The sequence below is a fragment of the Denticeps clupeoides genome, chromosome 5 (assembly GCF_900700375.1).
Source record: "Denticeps clupeoides chromosome 5, fDenClu1.1, whole genome shotgun sequence".
Taxonomy (NCBI): Eukaryota; Metazoa; Chordata; class Actinopteri; order Clupeiformes; family Denticipitidae; genus Denticeps; species Denticeps clupeoides.
In genome coordinates, this window is record NC_041711.1 from 21,012,091 (window position 1) to 21,034,683 (window position 22,593).

General features: G+C 50.0%; 1 protein-coding gene across 1 annotated transcript in view; it reads left to right on the top strand.

The window, feature by feature from the left end:
- Positions 1 to 5,579: 5,579 nt before the first annotated feature.
- pcdh17 (protocadherin 17) overlaps positions 5,580 to 22,593 on the top strand; it is a 48,645-nt gene continuing 31,631 nt past the window's right edge. Inside the window, exon 1 of the mRNA XM_028981803.1 lies at positions 5,580 to 8,212. Within this exon, the coding sequence (XP_028837636.1) occupies positions 5,729 to 8,212 (2,484 nt within the window). The 5' untranslated portion in view covers positions 5,580 to 5,728. The remainder of the gene's footprint in view (positions 8,213 to 22,593) is intronic.

Below are 22,593 nucleotides of genomic sequence, written 5' to 3' on the forward strand. Positions count from 1 at the left end.
ATTACAACATGGCGAGTGAGCTTACAATGTGCATTCCACATACAGTCAACACAGGAACCATTCGGAGAATTGACACTCGCTGATTTGCATTAATTTGTCCCCTATCTGTAAAATCCAGCGGTGTTACAGCAGTCCTAAAATCATGTTTGCACGACGTGTCATTAATCCAAAGAGGCAGCAGGTATTTTGTTTACTTCAGTGTGGTCTTATTAATGACACGAAGACGATTTTAAATCACCTCCCCGCTCTAATCTAAAGCTTCAGCATGTCATTTCGCTCTCTGACAGATACCAGTAATTAGGGGGAAGAAGTTTTGCGTCTACTGGTGTTTGATAAAAACGGAATCAATCACCTATCAGCGGCAGTGGCGGGATTAAGTGCTTGGCGCCCGGGCTGACTTCTCCCCCATCACTCTGACGGTCATTTAATCACTTGCTAAAATTTGACTGTTTGTTTCTTAATTTAATCTTTGCAACATTAATTACAAAGTGCCGAGGTTGACGGGGAAGATGTGAATGTGTGTGCGTCAGAGCCACCGTCTCACACGGAGCTCCTTCTGTGGTGGGTTCAAAGTGTGAAAACAATAATTGGTATTCTTCCTATGTGTACTTAATCCTCACACACACACACACACATACGGTGCAGGCAGCAGAGTTAGGGTGCTGATATGTATCAGTGTACCACGCTGATCTGGCAAGATAAGCCGCATGTAAACGAGCAGGAGGGGTGGGAGGGGGGACCGGTGGGGAAAAGTGAGCTGGACGCCTTGACAACTGCGGCCCCAGTTTTAACGTCCAACCGCCCCTCGGTCCCCGTCCCCCCACCACAGTTTCAGCGCGAGTCCGGCGGGGGTCAGCGCTCTCGCTTCAGAATATTGTTCTCCCTCCCCGAGGAGGGGTGGGCGCCGGCGTCGCCGGCCATACACTCACATCCTCTATTACCGGGCCACTGAGTCTGGCGTGGTGGGGCTCCCCCTCCTGCAGAGCGCACTATTCACTCAACAGCAAAAAAAACACCAAAAAAAATGGAACGGGACCCACTGTGGCTGAGACGGCTGGACGGCCGTGTGCCACAAACACTGTGCAGGGACCCCTGGGACCACGCAGAGAGACGGAGATGGCGACCAGGTGCAGACTCTGGCCTATGACGGGTCCCACCGGGACAGGCCTGTGGACAGGTGACTCCACGCGGGAGAACGGAACCCGTCGTCAGGTTCGTTTATTCATTAACCGCTGGCGACTTCAGAGGGGAGCGAACCGGCGCCTGACGCTGCCGTGGCACCATGAGGCCCGACCGAATACCAAATTCAGCCGCGCTGTTCTTGCTTGGTTCACGGGGCACGTAATAAAGTGCTTTTCGTCCTGCCCGTTGCGCTTCTTTTCACACGCATTGTGGCTTTTCACCATCAGCGCTTTCCACACCTCGGCGCTAAAACGAGGATAAACGAAACGCTGCATAGAAAACACACACAGCAGCGGTCTGGAGACAACGCAGGACAAGTAACGGCGTGGGGCTGTGTGTCAGGTGCCAGGGCAGGCAGCAGATGTTGAGGAATCGGAGAGCGAGAAATCATGAAAATGTTCTAGGAAAAGGGCAACAGCATTAAAACGTCTCCTCTGAGAATTTCCTTTTGTTGATGGAGGACTTTTTTTTTTTTTTTTTTTGTCCAAGCTCCCTTGCTCTGTTTTCCTTGAGAAAGGCTGTTGCCTTTAAATTAAAATTGAATTTGCAAAATTGTGCTTTGATGTAGCTATTCACTTCCGTCCTGCCAAATGTGATTCCTGTCACTGATGTTTCTCACGGCAATTTACTAGAATTAATGGAGAAAGCAGTCAATGGCCGGGCTGATGCCGGACGCCGCCGGTAACGCTTCACGCAGCTGAGCTGCGAATGCACAATGCCATGTTTACTGTGTCCGTGGTGGCTTTTGCTCGTGTGGTGAACCTCCTCTCCATCCAAGCTTCATTTCGAGCTTTGTTGCCGGCTAGGAGGGATCATTCCCCACCCTCCGCTATACTAAAAAAAACGACACCATTCCGCACAAATCCTATTCACTGTGGTGGTACATATATATTTTCCACTAGTTTGTAATGATTTAACACAGTCCACCAAAATAGTGCGTGTGAAGCGAACACTTGTGAAGGATTTTAATAATTACATTAGTGGACCACTGTAGATTACAGTAATGTGGTTATTTGATAGATTGCTCCTCTCCCCTGCTCCCTGAGACCTGAGGGCAACCAGCCCCCTTTTTAACTTAATTTGCAAAAGTTTCTGTGAAGAGTGGTCGAAAGAAATCTGCTTCCGAATCGTTTGAGGAGGGAAAAAAAATCATAATTTGCGCTTGTGCAGTCTGTACACTGCATTTATAAATGATCAGACTTGTGTACATCCAACAAGTGACACGTGAAAGAGACTGAAAGAAGAAAGGCGGGTCCCACAAAAACAAGCCCGGGCCCACCAGACACCACGACACTCATCCCTACAGCTAAGGTGAAGTCCGGCAGGCGGTTTGGAAAGCGAGCTGACCGGCGAATGACAGGTGCTGCCACCGTCGCCAAGTGGGAGGGGGACGCGCCCGAGGTCAGACAGGAGACGGCGGACTGACAGACTGCAGAGTCGTGGTTAATGGTGTGGGCCCATCCAGCGAGGCAGCAGGCAGCATCGCCGGAAAATCAGAGGCCGTTACAGACCGGCCGCCAGCGACGGGGCAGGGCGGGGAAGAGAGACAGGACAAGAGGCCTGCCGCTGTGAGCGCCTGCAAGCGACGCTCCTCTGTATCATGTGTCGTGAACACGCAACACAAAAAAACTGGCCTTGTGCACGGGATTGTCCTTCTGAGAACGTGGTGGTGTGTTTATGTGTTCTTCAAAAGTAGCGAGGGTTTCGCATCGAGCAGCAAAGATTCCCTTCAGAATAACGTGCCCGTAATGTTTGTCCCTGAATACGTTTGTGTGTAGCGTGGAAAGACCTTGACCAGACAGAAAGCAAGCGAGAGAGACAGCAAGAAAGACATGCTGGGGACTTTGTTAAAATGAAAAAGTGTTGCAATTTTTTTTTTTTCATGATTTAATGATTTAATCACATAGACTGTAGTATTTAAGTTTTATTGTAGGTGCCAGCGCCTTCATCTGGATTCGTGAGACCCACAGCATGCAGGGTGAGCCTCGGTCCACATACGGCGATAAAAAAAAAAAAACAGATCCACAAAACTCCACTGTCTTGTGCGTGTGGGTTTGTATGCCTTGCTCGGATATTGTTCGTGAAGGACATTTAGGGTTATCAGAGAGAGAGAAAACGAAACGATTTCATAAAAGACATGCTGCGCCTGGGAGAATCATTATTCTCCTCACCGCTTCTGAACATTTGGATTTTATCTGACACAGCTTCGAACCCCGAAGAGGGGTGGAGGAAAGCCGCACAGTTTCCATGGCGCACTCCCTAACATCGCACTGCACAGCCTGCCACTTTTTTAAATAATTTTATTATTATTTGTACCTCTTCTTGCTCGGTTAACGGGTTTAGTTTCCCAGGAGGAGTGACGGTGGAAACTGCTTCCATCTCGCAGGCTCTTCGGTGCATGAATTAAACATACTGAACATATTTCCTGTTGATTTGCATATAACGGTTCTCCCTGAAAAGGCTTATGGTGTCGCCACCTCTTTTTTTTTTTTTTTTTTTGCTTTCTGTCTTTTTCCACACGTTGACTGAAGCGGCGCGCCTGTTTGTTGTCCCACCGGCCCAACGGACGGCGGGCGTGTCGCCGCGGCGCTTTTCAAACCGCGCGTCCCCCGGTCCCGAGCAGGAAGATTTATTTGAACCGTCTTCTAACAGCGTCGCGACTGAGCGGACAAATCGCGTCCGAGCACGGCCGACGCTCAAGGCCCGCCCCCCGGAGCGTCGTCGCTGCGCGCGATTGGAGGAGAGGCCGGGCGAAGACACGCCCCGCGCGTCGCCATTGGCTGGCAGCGGGTCAGCACGACTGTTTAATGCACTGGGAGGCGAAGTGAGTTAGTCAGTGGCGGATGCTGAGAGAGAAGTACCTGGACGGAGAGCGAGTTTCTGGGAAAAAAAATAATTATAATAATCAAAAGAATAACTGGACGATTGTATCGCGGCAGGGACAGCGCGCAAAATTCCAAGGAGGCTCTGACTCGGCGCATGTCTGCCGCTGATCAACTGTGGACATACGAACATTAAAAAAAAAGAAAAATCCAAGGACACCGGGATCACGGGGATGTGTCGACCCGCCTCAGTGCAGCGCGCAGGAGGGCCGAACGCGTCGCCAGTATCCGCTGTGGATCTATATTTCCCGCCCGGATCTCCGCGCCTCTCCTAACAGACGCGCAGGCAGAGCTACTTTCCCGGAGCACTTTACTCCCCATCCTTCCATCCACCCGTCCTGCCCTCCACCCTCCTTCCGTCCAGCCCCGCGGAGCGGAGATCGGAGCTCGTAGGCGCGCTGGAGAATGTAAACTCTTTATTCCATTTGCCAGGATACCTGCTGCTGGGTGGTAAGTTTGTGGGTTTTTTTTCTTGTGGTTCCCGAACAGGCGTCGGTGCGTCCTCCTGTCAGCTGGTGCGCGCTCCCTTTCCCACGTTCGGGCCGGATGCAACAGCTTTACTCCCCGCGGGAACGCACTGTAGTGGCTCGGACTCCGTCGTTCCACATGCCGCGTGCACGCACATCATAGATCACTTAGCACATGTGCACCCACGCGGGGCGCCGCGCACGCTTATAAACGCGCGTTCAGCCCGTGCGGTTCCCCGATTCCCGTGGATCGTAGTACAAGTTGCGCGGAACGCCGGAGATCACGCGGCTCCGCCGGTGCGCTCAAGAAGCTCGTTTTTCCAACGCATCTGTATGCAAGACGGCGAACGCTGGAGCTGGCCTCGGTTAAGCTGATGTAAGAGTCGAGAAAGAAATCAGAATTTGTCGTTTATTAAAAAAAAAAAAACAAATACGAGCGATAAAAGTGTTTTTTTTGTACATCCTTTTGGGATGGAGAACTACAGGCGCGGCGGGGAAACGTATGCGCAAAAGAGCTGCATGCTGGGAAGCCGACAGAATACTAAGCAGCTGCCATAAAGCCATAAACCTGTTTCAAGGTTAGGCTATTGACATGCTGCCCACATGCGTTTTTTTTTTCTCGGATGGAGAGAAGAATTACGCATCCGCTGCGCATTTCATTATGGGCCAGAACGCGCCTGTTATTGTCCATTAAAAGGCGAAACCGCGTCGAATCGGACCGGACGCGACTCGCGAATCCGAGAATAAAAGTGTTTTTTTTTTTTTTTTTTTTGGTTTGTTTCTTTGCTTTCTGTTGCAGACGGAAGGACGCGCTGCGTTGCCGCTGCGGTTGGATTTTATTTTATTTTTTTTTATTATTCTAATTTTTTCCCTCCCTTCGGTGGTGAAAACCGGATTGCGACGATGGCTCCTGTGAGCCTGGGTCTTCAGCAGAATATAAATTAGTTTTTTTTTTTTTTTTTTCAGCGGCGAGCAGAGATAAAGACGGAGGCGCCGACGCGGAGAACAAAATCGACGAAAGTTTCTTCCCCGCTTTTTTTTTTTTTTTTTTTTTTTTTAAAGACAATGACTGCGCCGTTCCTTTGCCGGGATCGCAAGTGTCTGCCGGGCGTCTGAGGGCTTCTCTCGTGGCCCCCGATCCGATCAACAGGTCGAAGACGTGAACTGCACCTGCATCACCAAAGCCGCGCTGGAGGGATGTATCTTTCCATTTTCTTTTTCCTTCTGTTGTGGGCTCAAGCCCTGACCCTGAAAAACTTGAACTATTCGGTCCCGGAGGAGCAGAAGCAGAACACCATCATTGGGAACCTTGCCAAAGATGCCAACATTGTAATTAATGTGACGGGCCAAAAATCCAACTTCAGGGTGCTGGAGAACTCCGCTCCGCACCTCATAGACGTGGATCCCACCAGCGGGCTGCTGAGGACGAAGCAGCGGATTGACAGGGAAACACTGTGCCGACGAAACCCCAAGTGCCAGCTCTCCATGGAAGTCTTTGCCAACGACATCGAGATATTCATGATCAAGATCGAGATCCAGGACATCAACGATAATTCCCCCAGCTTCCCCACCGACGTGATCGATATTGACATTTCCGAGAATGCCGCTCCAGGCACCCGTTTTCCCTTGACCGCCGCGCACGACCCAGACTCGGGAGAAAACGGGCTAAAAACGTACCAGATCACACGGGACGACTATAGCATCTTTTCTTTGGATGTAAAGTCCAGGGGCGACGGCACTAAGTTTCCCGAGCTCGTCATTCAGAGGCCCTTAGACAGAGAGGAGCGCAGCCATCACACACTGATGTTAACAGCCATAGATGGGGGGGAATATCCCAGGTCCGGGACCATGCAGATCAACGTGAAAGTGATCGATTCCAATGACAACAGCCCCGTGTTTGAGCAACCCTCGTACGTCGTTGAAATTCCGGAGAACTCCCCCACCGGAAAAGTCTTGATAGATCTCAACGCCACGGACCCAGACGAAGGCAGCAACGGGCAGATCGTTTATTCGTTTAGTGGCTATATGCCGGACAGGATCAGGGAGCTGTTCTCCATAGATCCCGAAACCGGTGTCATAAAGATTCAGGGAAAAATCGACTATGAGGAAAACCCAATTATCGAGATTGATGTACAGGCAAAAGACCAAGGCCCCAACCCCATTCCTGGCCATTGTAAAGTCACGGTTAAAGTGCTCGACAGGAACGACAACTGGCCATCAATAAACTTCGTCTCGGTTCGACAAGGGGCCATCAGCGAAGCTGCTCCCCCTGGGACCGTCATCGCCCTGGTGAGGGTGACGGACAAAGACTCGGGCCGGAACGGGCAGCTCCAGTGCCGGGTTTTAGGGAACGTTCCTTTCAAGCTGGAGGAAAATTACGACAACTTCTACACGGTGGTAACAGACCAGGTGTTGGACAGGGAGCTGCACGATGAGTACAATGTCACCATCATGGCCAAAGACAACGGCAACCCGCCTTTAAACTCCACAAAATCTTTCGCCGTGAAGATCTTGGACGAGAACGACAACGCTCCCCATTTCACCAAGCCCGTGTATGTCATGCAGATATCGGAGAACAACGTTCCGGGGGAGTACATGGGCTCCGTGCTGGCCATCGATCCCGATCTGGGGCTCAACGGCACGGTCTCCTACATACTCCTGCCGTCCAACGTCAGCAGTGACTCCATCCAGACGTTTGTGGGCGTCACGGCCTCCACCGGCTCCATTTATGCCCTCCGGGCGTTCAACTACGAGCAGACCAAGTACTTCGACTTCAAGGTGCTGGCCAAAGACTCGGGCTCGCCTCACCTGCAGAGCAACGCCACGGTGCGCGTCAACGTCCTCGACGTGAACGACAACGTGCCCGTCATCGTGCTGCCGCTGCTGCAGAACGACACGGCGGAAATCCACGTGCCGCGGAACGTGGGCATCGGCCACATTGTGACCACGGTGCGGGCCGTGGACAACGACTCGGGCGAGAGCGGGCGCCTCACGTACGAGATCGCAGAGGGGAACGAGGAGCGCCTGTTCGAAATGGACCCGGTCACCGGAGAGGTCCGGACCGCGCACCCGCTGTGGGAGGAAGTGGCGCCCGTGGTGGAGCTCATCGTCAAGGTCACCGACCACGGCAAGCCCACGCTCTCCGACTTGGCCAAGCTCATCGTCAAAGCGTACTCGGGCCCGCTGCCCGAAGGAGAACCCCGGATCAACGCCGAGCCCCGCGGCTGGGACATCTCGCTCCCGCTCATCATAACGCTCAGCATCATCTCCATCATGCTGCTGGCAGCCATGGTTACCATCGTGGTCAAGTGCAAGCGGGAGAACAAAGAGATCCGCACCTACAACTGCCGCATTGCCGAGTACTCGCACCCGCAGCTGGGCAAGGGCAAGAAGAAGAAGATCAACAAGAACGACATCATGCTGGTGCAGAGCGAGGTGGAGGAGCGCGACGCCATGAACGTCATGAACGTGGTGAGCAGCCCGTCCCTCGCCACCTCGCCCATGTATTTCGACTACCAGACGCGCCTCCCACTCAGTTCGCCTCGCTCCGAGGTCATGTACCTCAAACCCGCCGCCAACAACCTCACCGTGCCCCAGGGGCACGTCAGCTGTCACACCAGCTTCACAGGGCCCGTGACTAACACCACAGAGACCCCGGTTAACAGGATGTCCATAATTCAGGTAGGACAAAACGCCCGCTCGATTACCCCCCAACCCCAACCCCATGCTCCCCCTCCGCCGCCCCCACCCTGCCCCCCCCCCCTTCCCCGGGTTAACAGGTGCACATGCCGCTCGTCCCTGTCCGACCGCTCCCGCGCATTCGGTGGGAAACGAGCGTGTAATTGTGTCGCCGAGGCCTCGTTTCGGTACGAATCCGGACGATAGATCGGCTGACTAACTCTAAATAGGTCGTTATTTAATAAGCGCCAGAACGCACAGATTTGCCTCTTTCGATGAGGGAGGGAAAGAAAAAACGCGCAGAGCCATTTCGCGGCAAATGAAAAGAGGCCGGATCAATAAGTCCCTTCCGCCGTCTGCCTATTTTCTCACGGCGCCTATGAATCCGCCGCTCTCTCGGCCCGGCGTTATTACCTCACGCCGAGCGGTATAACAGGCCTGTGTTTTACGTACGGACTCCGGCTCGCCTGCTCATCGTTTCTACCAGGACGGCCGAAAGGACGTGGGATTATGTCCCGGCAACGCCGGCGGCAGCCTGTACACGTCTTTAGGTGCTGGGCCTAATTAGTACGGGATTAGTACCGAGAGAAGGTGTGTGCCAAGATCTCCACTTGCAGCCAGCATGAAAAAAAAAATATATATATATGTATGTATGAAGTATGATTGTGACATGTGATACACAGCAGCACAGCACACGGTGCACACAGTGAAATTTGTCCTCTGCATTTAACCCATCACCCTGAGTGAACAGTGGGCAGCCATGACAGGCACCCGGGGAGCAGTGTGTGGGGACGGTGCTTTGCTCAGTGGCACCTTGGTGGATTGGGATTTGAACCGGCAATATATATATATATATATATATACACACACACACACACACACACACACACACACACACGTTTAGTTACCTGCGACCGGTCGCATATAAACGGTCGCAGGTAACTAAACGCGGTGACGGTCGTGTCAGATTTTTTTTTTTACCCCATTTAGCCGCAAGGAGGCCGTAAGGTTTTTCGTCTGGGAAAGAGGGGGTTTCCTAATGCCGCTTTGTGCAGTGATTTGGCTAAGTCACCAACAACTTCTGTGTGTCCGAGGCACTAAGCGCATTTAGTCATTTGAAATCTGTTGCATCAGACGTGAGCCGGAGTCCCGACGAAAAGCAGCTCAGTCCGTGCGTGTGTGTGTGTGTGTGTGTGTTTCTTTAGTCATTATATGAGGTTTTACTCCGCAAAGGCCATGGCAGCCATTTTAAGAGAAGCGCTCTCTCCAGGGATGCAGGGCGGTTTATTCCCGAAGATGTGCGCTTCGCACGTACAGCGTCCCGCCCTGGCAAAGTGCAGGTCAAAGGTGAGGGCGAGCGGTTAGCGCCGGGGTTTCTAATAAGTGAACGCAATAATTGGCCCGGACTCCAGCAGCTGCTGGCCGGCGCACTGGTGACAGATTACTTCCGCCGGCCCGCTGCATGGCCAGCGCTCTTGACCTGTCTTTTCCGCTGCAGAAAACAAACAAGTGGACGAGAGTGAGAGAGAGAGAGAGAGAGAGAGAGAGAGGGGCGGGTCTCCCTCCATACGTCCCGCTGCGTTGTATTACCCTGCGCCGCGGAGTCCAGTTCCTGCCCGAGTAAAAGAATACAGCCCCTCTCCTCTCTGCCGGCCTCTCCTGGGCGGTGTGAATCCGAGATGGGTAGGGGAGGAAAGGAAGACAGACAGACAGACCCGTCCCCCGTATCTGTCATGCAGTAGGTGCCAGGAGCGGATATAAATAAGTAACCGAAATAGATCATAAGGAAGCAGGTGAGGTAACTGTGCCCTGGGTTGCATGAGGGCATCCTAAGCCGAGTTCCCAGCAGAGGCCTGCAGAGTCTGCGCCGAATTTTTTATCCTTTTTTTTTTATTTTTTTATTTTATTATCAGAGACGGCTCCGTAGCTCCTGCGAATAGCGCGTGATGGGAGAAAGGACCTTTCAAAAAAAATAAAAAAAATCTAAACGGAAAGACCCCTCGAGCACAAGGCCGGGCAGAGTGCAACAAGCGGTGTAATTTGATTTGTAGGGAATTTCGCAGCGAGGAGACGGATGGGACGTAATGATGCTTAATTCCGCTTAAGGCGTCCAAGCATATTACTTACTGTTGAATCAAGGTTAAAACCAATCCAGTGTGGTATTTCTCAAAGCCGTGAGGGGGATTTGTTAATTCATTCAGAGCCGTTGCCTTCTCTTGCCTCCGCCTCGCCTCTCCTCAACAGCGATTTAGGATTCCGTCCCATGTGATATTTGGCCCAACGGCAAGAGCGCTGCCATAATTAGAGAAATGACTGGATTATGAAATTGTGTTTGCCTCACTTGCTTTTTGTTTGCGGAATGCCTGGAAAACGGCATAATTGTTTAACCTCGCTGCGGAGCGGTTTTATTTGAGACGATTTAATATCTTTTCGCCCCACCGCCCATGCGCACACCGTTAAAAGGTTGAGGACCCTGTTGTGAATGAATGCTGGGAGTGCTGGATAGGGAAGCCGTGGCTATAATAGTGTCCTCTAGATGGCAACAGTCTGCCTTATGAGCCGTAATGGCGCCAGGACGGGGGGGGGGGGGAGTTGGTTTTTGGAGAGTTGGTTCCTGTCCATGAAAATATAAAATAAAATAACGAACCGACGTCCATTATGGAGATGTAATTGGAAGATTCTGAGGCTGTTGAGGCGCGGCCTGCTGTGTCCTTCCACCCGGATCAAAATACGGGCCGATCGGCATTAGAACACATTAGCTCGGCTGACAGCAATACGGTTCCTTTGTTTATGAGTGTGCTCTTGAGGCAGAGGTCAATTGACTCACTTAAGGTCATCGAGGCTGGTGATGGCCAGCGAGGGTGGGGGTGGGGGGGGGGGGGGGCTTTGACGTGCACTGTTTGTAAAGGTCAGCTGCGACGGAGAATAAAGCACGCTCCCTGCCGAAGAGGTCCACGGTGAGCCGCAACCTTTTTTTTTTTTTGGTGAAGATGATCGTTGGAACGACGGAGGATTAATGCCAACAGATCAGCGTTTTCCCGCATGTCCCCTCCCCCCCCCCATGTTGACGGTGCAGCGCAGGCCCGGCGGTGGTTCCCTCCGTCGTTTTGCAGCTGTCGGGTCACGGGGACGCTGAGACGGGAGACGAGCGCCTCCTGGGCGTCGCCGTGAAACGCCGCTGGGGGGGACGAGGTTGTCCGGAGTGTTTTCTCTGCTTATTTCTTGTTTTATGCGTGACGCCGCGACACTGTGGACACGCCGGGCGGGGTGGGGGTGGAGTGTGAGGGCAGCCATGCGAGGTAATCGAAACGTCCTTGCATGCCAGTGCAGGCTGGAAGACGAGATGGTTGGGGGGGGGGTCCTGTTGGGGACGATTCGGCTGGACGTCTTCCACAGATGTAGGCTAATGTAATTGTGGAACGTGCCTTTCTGTGTGTGTGTGTGTGTGTGTGTGTATTTTTTTGATTTGTTTCTGTAGCCTCTGCCTCATTTCTCCGGCCCCAGAGACTCATCAGCGTACTGAGATGCCGCGCCCACTCCGGCGGCCCGCCATTCTTCATCTGTCTCACCGTACATCCAGACCCTCGCGCCCTCGCTTCGTTCAGCCTCGTCGTTGCGCCCGGCGCACCGCGCAGAGTCTCCCGATGACAGATTGCGGTGAATTATTAATGTTTCGTACGATCAATGCGTTTGTGGGCAGCGGGGAGGCCGATTCTGCCGCCGTTGCCACCTGCGGGGGGTAAACGAATTGCTCCGTGTTTGCTTTTAAATCCCCCGCCTTCTCGGGATCTCTGTATTCATGAACTTTGGCTTTTTTCACCCCGGGCCAGAGTGGCGTGCGGCGGCGGGGCGCGTGTTCTCGGCAGGATGCAGCTGAACCACGCCCGGCTATATTTACAGCCTCATTAATAAATCATCACGCTTAACAAATCAGAGCTGAGCGCAGGATGTCGCGATCAACATCGGAGATCCCTCGCTGCGCGGAGAACCTGGGGAGGGGACGGGAGGCGGGGTTCCACGGCATGCAGAATCGGAGCGTTCACAATTCCATTTCGGATAAACTGCCTTTTGAATTACTGCCTGGCCTCCCTCCTCGCTCTTCTTCCTCCGGTCCCCCGCTCTCTCGTGCCTTTCGTGGGACGAAGACGAGCTTTTGTTACGTGCGAGACGGAAGACCAGGGGGGCGAATGACTCAACTGATGATTTGGTCGCAAATTAGAGATTTTTTTTTTTTAAGTGTTCCTCCTGAAGATGGAAATCAATCTGCTTTTGTTAAAAAAAAGTGCGGCGAATGCGCCGAATGCGCTGGCCCGTCTCAAAGCCAGCGTGAACAATGCAGGAAAACCGCAGGCAGGCAGATTGAGGCGATTAATTGCAGCCGCTGCCGAAGTGTATGGACGTGTGTATAATCCGGCAGACATTTGTTGAGCTGCATGCATTATGGATGGCGGTTCCGGAAATCTAAGTAACTGCGTTCAATAATTAAGGCGGGGTTCGCTTGGCTCCATAATTCCGCGCTGTGGAACAGCGCGTTGAGATTCAGTCGGGTAGTCTGGGTGGCCGGGGGGTCATTAATAACTCAGCGGCTCATTCGTATCGGCCCTCCTCCCCTTACGAACCCATTCAGGCTGCGGGGAATATGTTCTCGGCCACAGTTATCTTTGGCGTAATTGTCCAAGATATGGTTCCGTTCATGAATGAATGATCAAACTAACGCTCGGTCGGGTTAGCAGCCGGAGAGGAGGGCGCTTTGAAGGTTTCTGCAGCTTGTGCCGAAGCCTCTTTACCTACAGTGTGGTCTGTCAGTGATCTGGCGAACGCTCTTGTATCTGAAGCGTTCCCTTTGTTCAGTATGATTTCAAGTCTTTATAAAAGAGATTCTGACATTAGTTTCTAAGCCCCGTGCAGGTTTTAGACCAGTTACCTGGACATGTCTCCAGCGTTTCAGTCTACAGAACTATATAAATATAATCACATTCATGAAACGCAAAACGATGGGATTTGGGGCAGTGGCGGCACCGTAATCAGAAGGTTTGCCGGTTCGAATCGAGGTCCGCCAAGGTGCCACTGAGCAAAGCACCGTCCCCACACACCGCTCCCCGGGCGCCTGTCATGGCTGCCCACTGCTCACCCAGGGTGATGGGTTAAAAATCAGAGGACACATTTAGTCATTTAGTGATTTAGTAATCAGTAATTGTACGCGAGTTTTTATTGATAGGCCATCAATCATTTATCATATCGCGTATTGCAATGTCGATCCCAATAATTGAAAACACGTGTAAGTCTGTTTTTTCATTTTATTTGAATGAACACAGTTATATTACTGCTTTATACTGAATCCACAGGCATTGGTGGATGCCTGCCAGCAGTTACAGAAAATAAAAAATCATAAGTCTGTGTGTGTGTGTGTGTGTGTGTGTGTGTGTATAGTCGGTATAGGACTGCAGTATGTTTTTTTTTTTTTCTTTGAGACATTTAATTACCCCAAGTAGCCATCAAAGCCCATTAGTGCTGTACAAGAATAGGAGGAGTTTCAGCAGACCGAGCAGGAGGTATGAGACCGCAAGGCCTGACCCAGAGGAGCGAACCCACGAGGAGCTCACCGCTAATTTGCTTGATCGCGAGCTCAACCCCCGCAGAAGGCGACATCGGCCGACTGTGGCATGTAAGCAGGCAGGGATTTCCCTTCCATTACAAATTAATGGCTTTTAAAGCTCGGACTTAAAGGAAAAGGAAAAAAAGAAAGAGCTCCTCTCTTCGTTCTTTTCATGTCATTAAGCGGAATTAAGCATCACAGCGGCGTCTGCTGTCATGCCAAATACTGTATTTATTTTGATCCCAGCAGATCCTTTGTGTACGACTGTATTATTATCATTTTTTTTTTCTGCAGTGGTGTACAAATTCCCGCTATTCGTAGTCATTACGTGTTTTGGCTGCGGTGCTGCGCCAAGCATTAAAAGCCGGGCTCTGGTAGCCGGTCTACGCGCTACGTGTGAGCGCGGCGCCGACGGAGCACAGTTGCCCGACTTGTTTACTTGGCCATTTTGGGGCCGGTGAACTCGTAATGCCGCCTTTGTCATTTCTGGCTGCATGAATAATGATCATCGCTGGGCAGGCGGTAGTGCTATTATGGACGATTAAAAAAGCTGTTTATGGAGACGTGTTGGGTGTCGCCTGCCCCCCACCCCCCCGGCGTGCCATCTTAAACCCGGATTTATTACACACCGGCAGGCCTGGTGCGTGTTGGACATTTTCACTCCAATTAAAGGCCTTTGACTCGGGGCCTGTGTCCAGTCGACACGCCGAGTCAACTGGTGAGGGACGGAGAAAGAAATCCACATTGTTTCAGCGCCAGCTGTGCTCTCAAGCACCGTCTATTCTTTTTATTGCCTCCAAATTGTGTTGGGACCCCCACGTGGGGTACTTAAAAGCCCCCAGGGCTCTTTGGCTTAAATCTCTTGAGCCCGCTTAAGTATAATGGTTTAAATGGCAGGCTCCACTCAAGATGTTGCTTCTTCTCATTTGTTGGTTGAACGAGTTGCTGACAGATTCACAGGAATTTAGAGCCTTCAAGAAGATGTTCTGTTGGGAGCACAGAAGAAAAATAAGGCCTCGGCCCAGACCTGGACACTTTGAAGGCGACGTAATACCGTAGCTCATTATGCAACGTAGGTTTCCGCCATGCGAACGCGCTGACTGCACCTCTTCGTGCATCAGTCCGCCTCATGTCCCCGGCTCTACTTGTCAAGAGAAGATGAAGAGTCGGCTGCCGACCTGACCACCGACTGAACACCAACAGGTGCATTAAAGTGAAGTGAAGTGATTGTCACATGTGATACACAGCCGCACAGCACACAGTGAAATGTGTCCTCTGCATTTAACCCATCACCCTGAGTGAGCAGTGGGCAGCCATGACAGGCGCCCGGGGAGCAGTGTTTGGGGACGGTGCTTTGCTCAGTGGCACCTCAGTGTCACCTTGGCGGATGGGGATTCGAACCGGCAACCTTCTGATTAACCGCTAGGCCACCACTGCCCCAGGAGGAAAGAGGAAGCTTTTTTCCATCGTGCCAGCTAAATCGGCAGTTTCCACGCACAAAACATACACAATGAATCTGTGACAATAATGCACTCACGTAGACACTGAGGTTTTTATTGACGTTACGTTTTAGCACAGTGGCCAGGACGATGAGCTCGATTTGGCTCTGTACTGAACGTGAAGAGGATAACTTAACTGTTTTCTATGAAATTTCATTCTGCCCTCAGGTGCGTTCCTTAACGTTGCATTTTTAGCACAGAGCATTTTGCGTCTCTCGTCTTGGTCTCGGGTGCGACGTGTCGGTTAATTGGCACTTCATTTGAATAACCGCCGGTCCGTTTTCACGCTCATGTTTGTGTGCGTGTGTGTTTATATTACAGCGTAAAACCCTCCTATTCGGCGTAACTGGAACCGTTTGGAGGAGCGGTGTGTTTTTCCGCCCTGTGCGAGCGAACGCAGAGTCATTTGGCCCTCTTCGCGTTATCAGCTTCCAGTATCTGTGGAGAATGCCTGAAATACGAAGCGTGCGCGCGGGGTCCAGGCTCTCCACTCGGCCAGATTGGACGCGTCAGCAGCGGTGTTTAGTATACACGCTCTTATCAGCGCTTGTTTGTGGTGGCAGGATTTCGTCCCCAGCCATGCAGCCTTTGTTTACTGCGTACACTGCGCGTGATGATGGAGTTCCAGTGTGGCTGTGCTGTCACGTTTTATTTATTTCTTTTTTGCTCTGTTCTGAATAAATTGATCATCTTTGCCGCCTTCTTCCTGTTTCTGAGCGAGGCCGTGGGTACCTGCTGTGTAAGCCTGATTAATGTCTACGTGGGAGCTCGGCGCCGCTGTTCTGGAGTCAGTGCGGAGGTTCATAAACGGCCCCGGCGCCGCCAGTGTTGTTTTTTTTAATGGCGGGTAACTCACCCTGAGCTGATAATTGCCATTCCGCTTTCTCCCCGCCGCTCTTGTCATTTCAGATAAGCCGACCAATGGCTCATGGCACTGATGAGCCCAACTAAAACTCCTCATGATGAGATTATGCTGTCACCAAGGCGCTCTTCCGCACATTCTCCGCTATCGATCTGATCGCCGGTGTTAATAAATGAAGGGGGCACTGCCATAAAAACAATAAGCCCGTGATGAACAACCGGCGCGAGCCCCAAGCGAGTTCAGTTCATGTTCTGACCCAGCCAGTCTCTCATTCAATCTATGAATGAGAGACAAATTAAAGGTGGATCTAAAAAAAAAATAACTAACTTGTCTCATTTAAGTGTTTGAAAACCACTATCTTTAAGAACAGCTCTCTTTGTTGGACGCTGGTCCTCAAAAGATATTCGTTATTTTGTTCAAAACTTCCCGTAGATCTTAGAAAGCAGCAGACTTTGATGATAGAGTTGTTTCTTAATGTGCTAAAGCTGATCACCCATAAAGCCTTGCATTGATCCGCCCATCTTATTGTTTACTTGCATGTACACATTTCACATGGTGCCGTTAAAACACAACGTTATTGTGTATTGCCTTTGCAGAAGTTCAGTTCATATTGAAGTCCTTTAATGTATAAATTAATCATATGCAAGAAACCGCTAATCTGAAGTCGTATGTAGGCTAAGCATTTGTTTGTCCAAATCTGTTGACCAATGTTAATTGTAATCACAAATAGAATATTGTTATCAAAAATTCATATGGTAAAGATTCTCTACTCAGTTTTTTTCTTTTCATTTCATTTGCAACCAGCATGTATTTCAGTGCACCGTTGCTGCAGTGTACGTACCAGCCTGGTTGTGCACGTTCAGGCACCGCCGCCTCTATTTATTCCAACACTAAAGAAAGTGTGTGAAAGGGGACAAGTCAATCACCATGCTGTTCCACCGGAATAAAAAATTGAAATGTTAGGAGGTGCGGGAGAGAAATCCGTCACACCTGCGCCTGCGTGCTCTCACATTGGAAGGGAAATTTAAAAGGCCGTTTGAAGGGAAGGTCAGCGCGGTTTATAGCTGTAGATTATGCGCAATTGTTTCTTTTGGGGTTAGCTGATTAATTCTGAACCCCGGCTGGCAGTTCTTTAATGCAAAGCGGGCACACTTTAAAGAGTATGCCGGGCATCGCCAGTCCTGTCGTTCTGACAACGCAGCATTAAGCAAATCTTCTTTCTCCGACGCGAGAAGAAAAAGTGTCACCTTGAAAAGAAGCCCCCTTTATATTCAGTCGCCCATTATGTGCATGCGAACATCTCTGTATCGTCCCTAGGTTGCTTTTTTTGGGGGGGGTATGCAACGTGCATTTTTTTTTCTTTTTCAATTAAACACATTTTGGCGATTTATTTGCATAATTTAGCATATCCCAGTGAGTACGGTATGAAGAAGTTGTCTCCTCGCAGCGACCTGAACTATTACAGCAACTGCTTCTTTCTTTTCCGCTTGTTCTCTCATTAGCAGAGAGTTGATTAACCCTCATCCCGGCGAGACTCTCGCCGAGGACCGTAGTGCTCAGTGTTTATGGCCCCGCCTCCAGCGCGCCCCGCTCCGATGTGCTTAATTGGGGTGGTCGGTGGGGTTCGGTGTGAACGGAGGCTAACGGGGTAAAGACGTGGACACGGCCTCCGTCTGGACGCCCGGAGGCTGCTGTTGTGCGACCTTGGGACAAGAGGGATGTGCAGGGCGCCATTATGTCAGCCAACAGCATTTTTGTGTTTTTATTAACCTGCGTTTGGCAACTGATTTACATTTACAGAATTTATCAGACGCCCTTATCCAGAGCGACTTACAATCAGTAGTGACAGGGACAGTCCCCCCTGGAGCAACTTAGGGTTAAGTGTCTTGCTCAGGGACACGATGGTAATAAGTGGGATTCGAACCTGGGTCTTCTGGTTCATAGGCGAGTGTGTTACCCACTAGGCTACTACCACCCTACCACACGTCTGATGGTATTTCAGTCTTGCTGAAGGAAGGACCATGTCAGTGCCGTCCCAGAACAGGTCGCTTTAGTTTGCATTTAAAGAAGGGGGGAGGACGGAGAAGAAGAAAGCCCTTATTCTGTGATTGATGGAGGATTTTGGGGCAAAGGGGAATTAGATGTAGAGCGAAGCGAGGGATCTTGAAAGTTTATTTTATTTTCCTTCATTTTATTGCCTTGCTTATTTATTTCCCCAGCACCCCGAGGTAAAATTGTCACAGATATTGCGTGCGGTGTAGTGCTATCCGTACAAGTGTAAAGTGGCCGGGCCCGTGTCCCTTTCTAAACAGAGATGGTTTCCTCCGGTGTGGAGCAATAGAAAAGGCCGCTGGGAATGATATGTTTTGATTGTTTTCTGAAAGTCCACAGTGTACAATAGGAATTATCAGAGATGGTAATCTACTCCAGCAGTCATCCTCCCGAGTACCTTCTCCTTCTGAATTGTCTTAGTTGTGCCCTGTGGGATGAAACTGCTCGGAGACCTGTGGAAATTGATTTTAACTCCTTTCTCTGGCTGGACTCTCGTCTCCAGGTCAGGGGAACAGTTGTCATCTAATGCAGGTCCACCGTAAAAGGCGTGCATGGTCTCCATTGGCCCATCTGACAGCACATTAGTTTGATTTGTATTGATCCCACGAACACCTGTAACAAGGGCTGGTCGGAAATCTGACCCACTCAGCGGAGAGCTGAAAGTTGAGACGGTACTTTGTATTTGCTGTGGGGCGACCGAGACGCACACATTAAATTAGCAAATGATCCGGTGCTGAGAAACGCCCAGGCCTCTGCTGATCTGGGGCTCATCCAGGTTAGCAGTGTGAATCATTCAGACTAAGAGGGTTTATGGAGATCTGTGCTGGGATCAGCAGGCCCAAAGCTGTGACAGGTGGAGCCAACATGGCTGCCCGGCTGGGCCTCTGAGGGCTCTGGTATAACAACTAACTGCAACCGCTTTAATCCACCAACTGAGTTGTGTTATTATCACAACTCAGTGTAAAAAAGGTTTGCAAATGTCAGATGAATTAATTTTTTTTATATATATATCCAAAGTAAAATGTGTTTCATTTGTTCCTGGAAATCCAAAGTTTCCATCTCGAAAGAGACACCAAACGGGCTGCATGGTAGCAACATGGCCTCACACCTCCAAGGTTGTGAGTGTGAATGCCGGATCTCCCGGTGTTGGTGCGGGCTTCCTCTGGGATCTCTGGTTTCATCCCACTATGTGTGTGTGTGTGTGTGTGTGTGTGTGTGTATGCGCGCCCTGCGGTGGGCCGGCCTCTGGCCTCAATGGGTCCCCATTACTATCCGGTTATAAGGTGTGTGAAGAGCCGTTGAAACCAGTCACACATTCCACACATGAACAAAGAAAGCTGTTGTTTAGTTTTTTTTTTTTAATAAATGTGTTTTTTTTCCCTGTTTGCTACCTTTTATTTGAGCTAACTGAGGTAACGTCCCCTTGTTCACTATATAGCGCATTGTGTAGAAAAAGGACACAGCTACTCCCTTCCTCACGTGCCAGGTCTATTTACCAATGCATGTTATTCCTACAGCACGGTTAGCGCCTGGCTACAAGGATTAGCATCTTTTTAGCAACTTTTTATCACCAGACACACGTCCGTCTGTCTCAGGCCAGGACAACAGGCTCAGTTCTTCCTCGGTTCTGTAGCAGGAGGGCACGGCCTTTGTCCGAAATCGCCCTGGTTCGCGTTAGCATGGGGGGATAAGTGCGCTCATCCCTCTTAAGAACGCCATTCCCCCTCGGGACCCCGCCCTTAGCGCCTTCCCTGGGGTGCATAAGACGGATCACGGCGGATTTTCCACCGGACCGGGCTTCTCCTCTTCCAGTATTCCGTCAGTACGTAATGGCTCATCCCTCTTTCAGGAGAGTCTCGATCTCTGAGAGATTACCCCGTTATGGAAGACGGGGCTGAAATGGACGATAAGATTGAATGCGTTGTTGTGTAAGCTCAGATTCTCTAGTCTGAATAGGCGATGGCGAAAAAAAAAAGGCTCTTTTGCTGTATTTTTTCTCTCATGGATTGAGTTTAAGAATACAATAGAGGCTAACCGTAAAGTGTTTTTTTTTTCAATAGGTCAGAATGAAATATTTGGGTATTTTGTATTATTGTCGTGCCTTGATACGTAGGGGAGACGCTAAACGGGGATGGAAATGCTGCGAATGCAGAGTGTCAGCGTAGTTTAGCGCGTGAGCAGGGAAATCGCTTCATTAACAAATCAATTACGTGTTCCACGGGGATTAAAAGAAAAGTTGGATTAAAGAAAGAACCGTTCCTGTTCCTAATAACGGGGCAATATGTAATCTACACAGCGCCTTTATTTCAAGGATCCTTTTTTTTTTCTTTTTTTCTTTTCTTTTCTTTTTTCTGCGGCCGCTTTTATAAGCGCGAGAAGCGCTCAGCTTGTGCTTAAGGCCCGAGTGACTCACTTCACTTAGCGAGCTTTCTGAATTGGAAGGTGGCTTGGCATTTAGATGGCTGAAGCACAGGAACACGGCAGTGCACTTTAGTGTGTGACACACATACACCTTAATGACGAACTTGCATCTGTTAGGGTTGTACAATACCGTGCCCTCTGTGTTTTATGTCACCTCTTGTAAAGACAAGTAAAAAGGGGTCGTGGCAAAAAAACACCTTTTTTTTTTTTTTTTTTAAGAGAAAGAAATAGAATAATAGAAATGAAGCACATGCGCCACTGTTTGGTACTGCAGCACTGAGTCTACTTAACATTTAATAAGGTTGGAAGGTTGGAGGACACAGAGCAGGACATCTGAGACCAGGTCATATAGGGATCCTAGTTCCTTTCAGGCGGTCTGTTCTCTTTAGGTCAAACCATAGTTGACCGAGAGCGCCATGGCAGAAGCTTAAATGTATAACATTACACGATTACTATACAGTATACTAGCCTTGTGTGTGCTTGACATTTGTATGTTTACATTTATGCTATATTTAGGGCACGGGTTTCGAACTGCTGTTCATTGACGCACACTGACACTAACTGGTGCATTGGTGGCTTAGCGGGTGACCCAAGGGTTGCGGGTTCAAATCCCAAACCATCAAGATGCTACAGAGGTCCCCTTGAGTAAAGTACCGTACCCACACACTGCTCCCCGGGCACTTTCATGGGTTAATCGCAGGGGACACATTTTCTTGTGCTGTGCTGTGTAAGTGTGGGGCTTGAGGTCAAAAGGGGTCCTCAAGATTTACATACATTGAAAAATACTAAATACTGCTTGGTAGTATTCTTCGTAATGAAGAAGAGAACACTTTTTTGTTGGTGTGTAATTATTTCTCCCATCCAGATGACTGTGCCGTCAAAAAACGTCACACGAGCAAACATCATTAAACACCCTGTTTCTTTCTTTTATTTATTTATTTAAAATGTATTTATGTGAATCCTGAGGTCGCCTTGGACCTTACACTGAGGAACAAGCTCCGTGCGGTTAGACCAGTTTTAAAACAGTACCGTCGGTGCCCTGAGGGTTTATTACCTCTGTGGTGTACACCCGACTGTTTGCTGCTCTCTCTAATCTGACAACAAATACTCCATTTTTTTAATGAAATGTCTCTTGAAGAGTAGTGAACGAGAGGATGTTCTACAATCACTCTGCTCCCCTGTAAGCATGCCATGCGCCATGATGCATTCTCTTTATTCTCATCCACAATTCTCTCACATTGAGTCCGTTTTGAAATTCAGATTAGTCCCACTCGTTCTGACCAGGAAAAAAAAAGCTGCTTAACTGAAATATCCAATTCTATGTAGGTTGAATAGTTGACAAGTTGTCCTGGGCTCCACCGAGGGGTGGTGGGGGGAGAACAGGGACACTTTCATCCGAACCGGAGTGCGCTATACTTAAAAAGGAATGATCCCAGAACAAGGGCCATGCATGTTTATGCAAATCGGCTGCGAAGTGCTCTTTTTCTTCTCTTCCATGACAAACTTTTAGCCCATCTTTCACTCTGTCTTTGTCACACACACACACACGCTCACCTCTGAGCCCTTGAGCTGTATAAATATCTAGAGCGCTGCAGCGGACGGTCTCCTTGCATTAGATCGGTTTTTAATGTGCTTAGTTCAGACACCTCTTTTAGGTCCATTTCTCTCAAGCTGAATGACCCCTCCAGCCCCAAAGGTGACGTCTCACTTCCCTCCCTGGGAAGGAGATGAAAGATCACAGTGTGAAAGCGCTTATTCATTTATATATTTATATAATAGTCCGTTTAAGAAGCGTGTTTTCCACTTCACCTCCTTTAAAAATGTGGATCACCGCTAAGAACGAGTTCAAAGTCAGCGGCAAAGCCCTTCCCGCCGCTTCCCTACTGACCAGTCCTTTCTCGTTCCTTTCACTTTATTGCAAGACCTTCATCATTTCTCCCTTTCCCCTTAACCT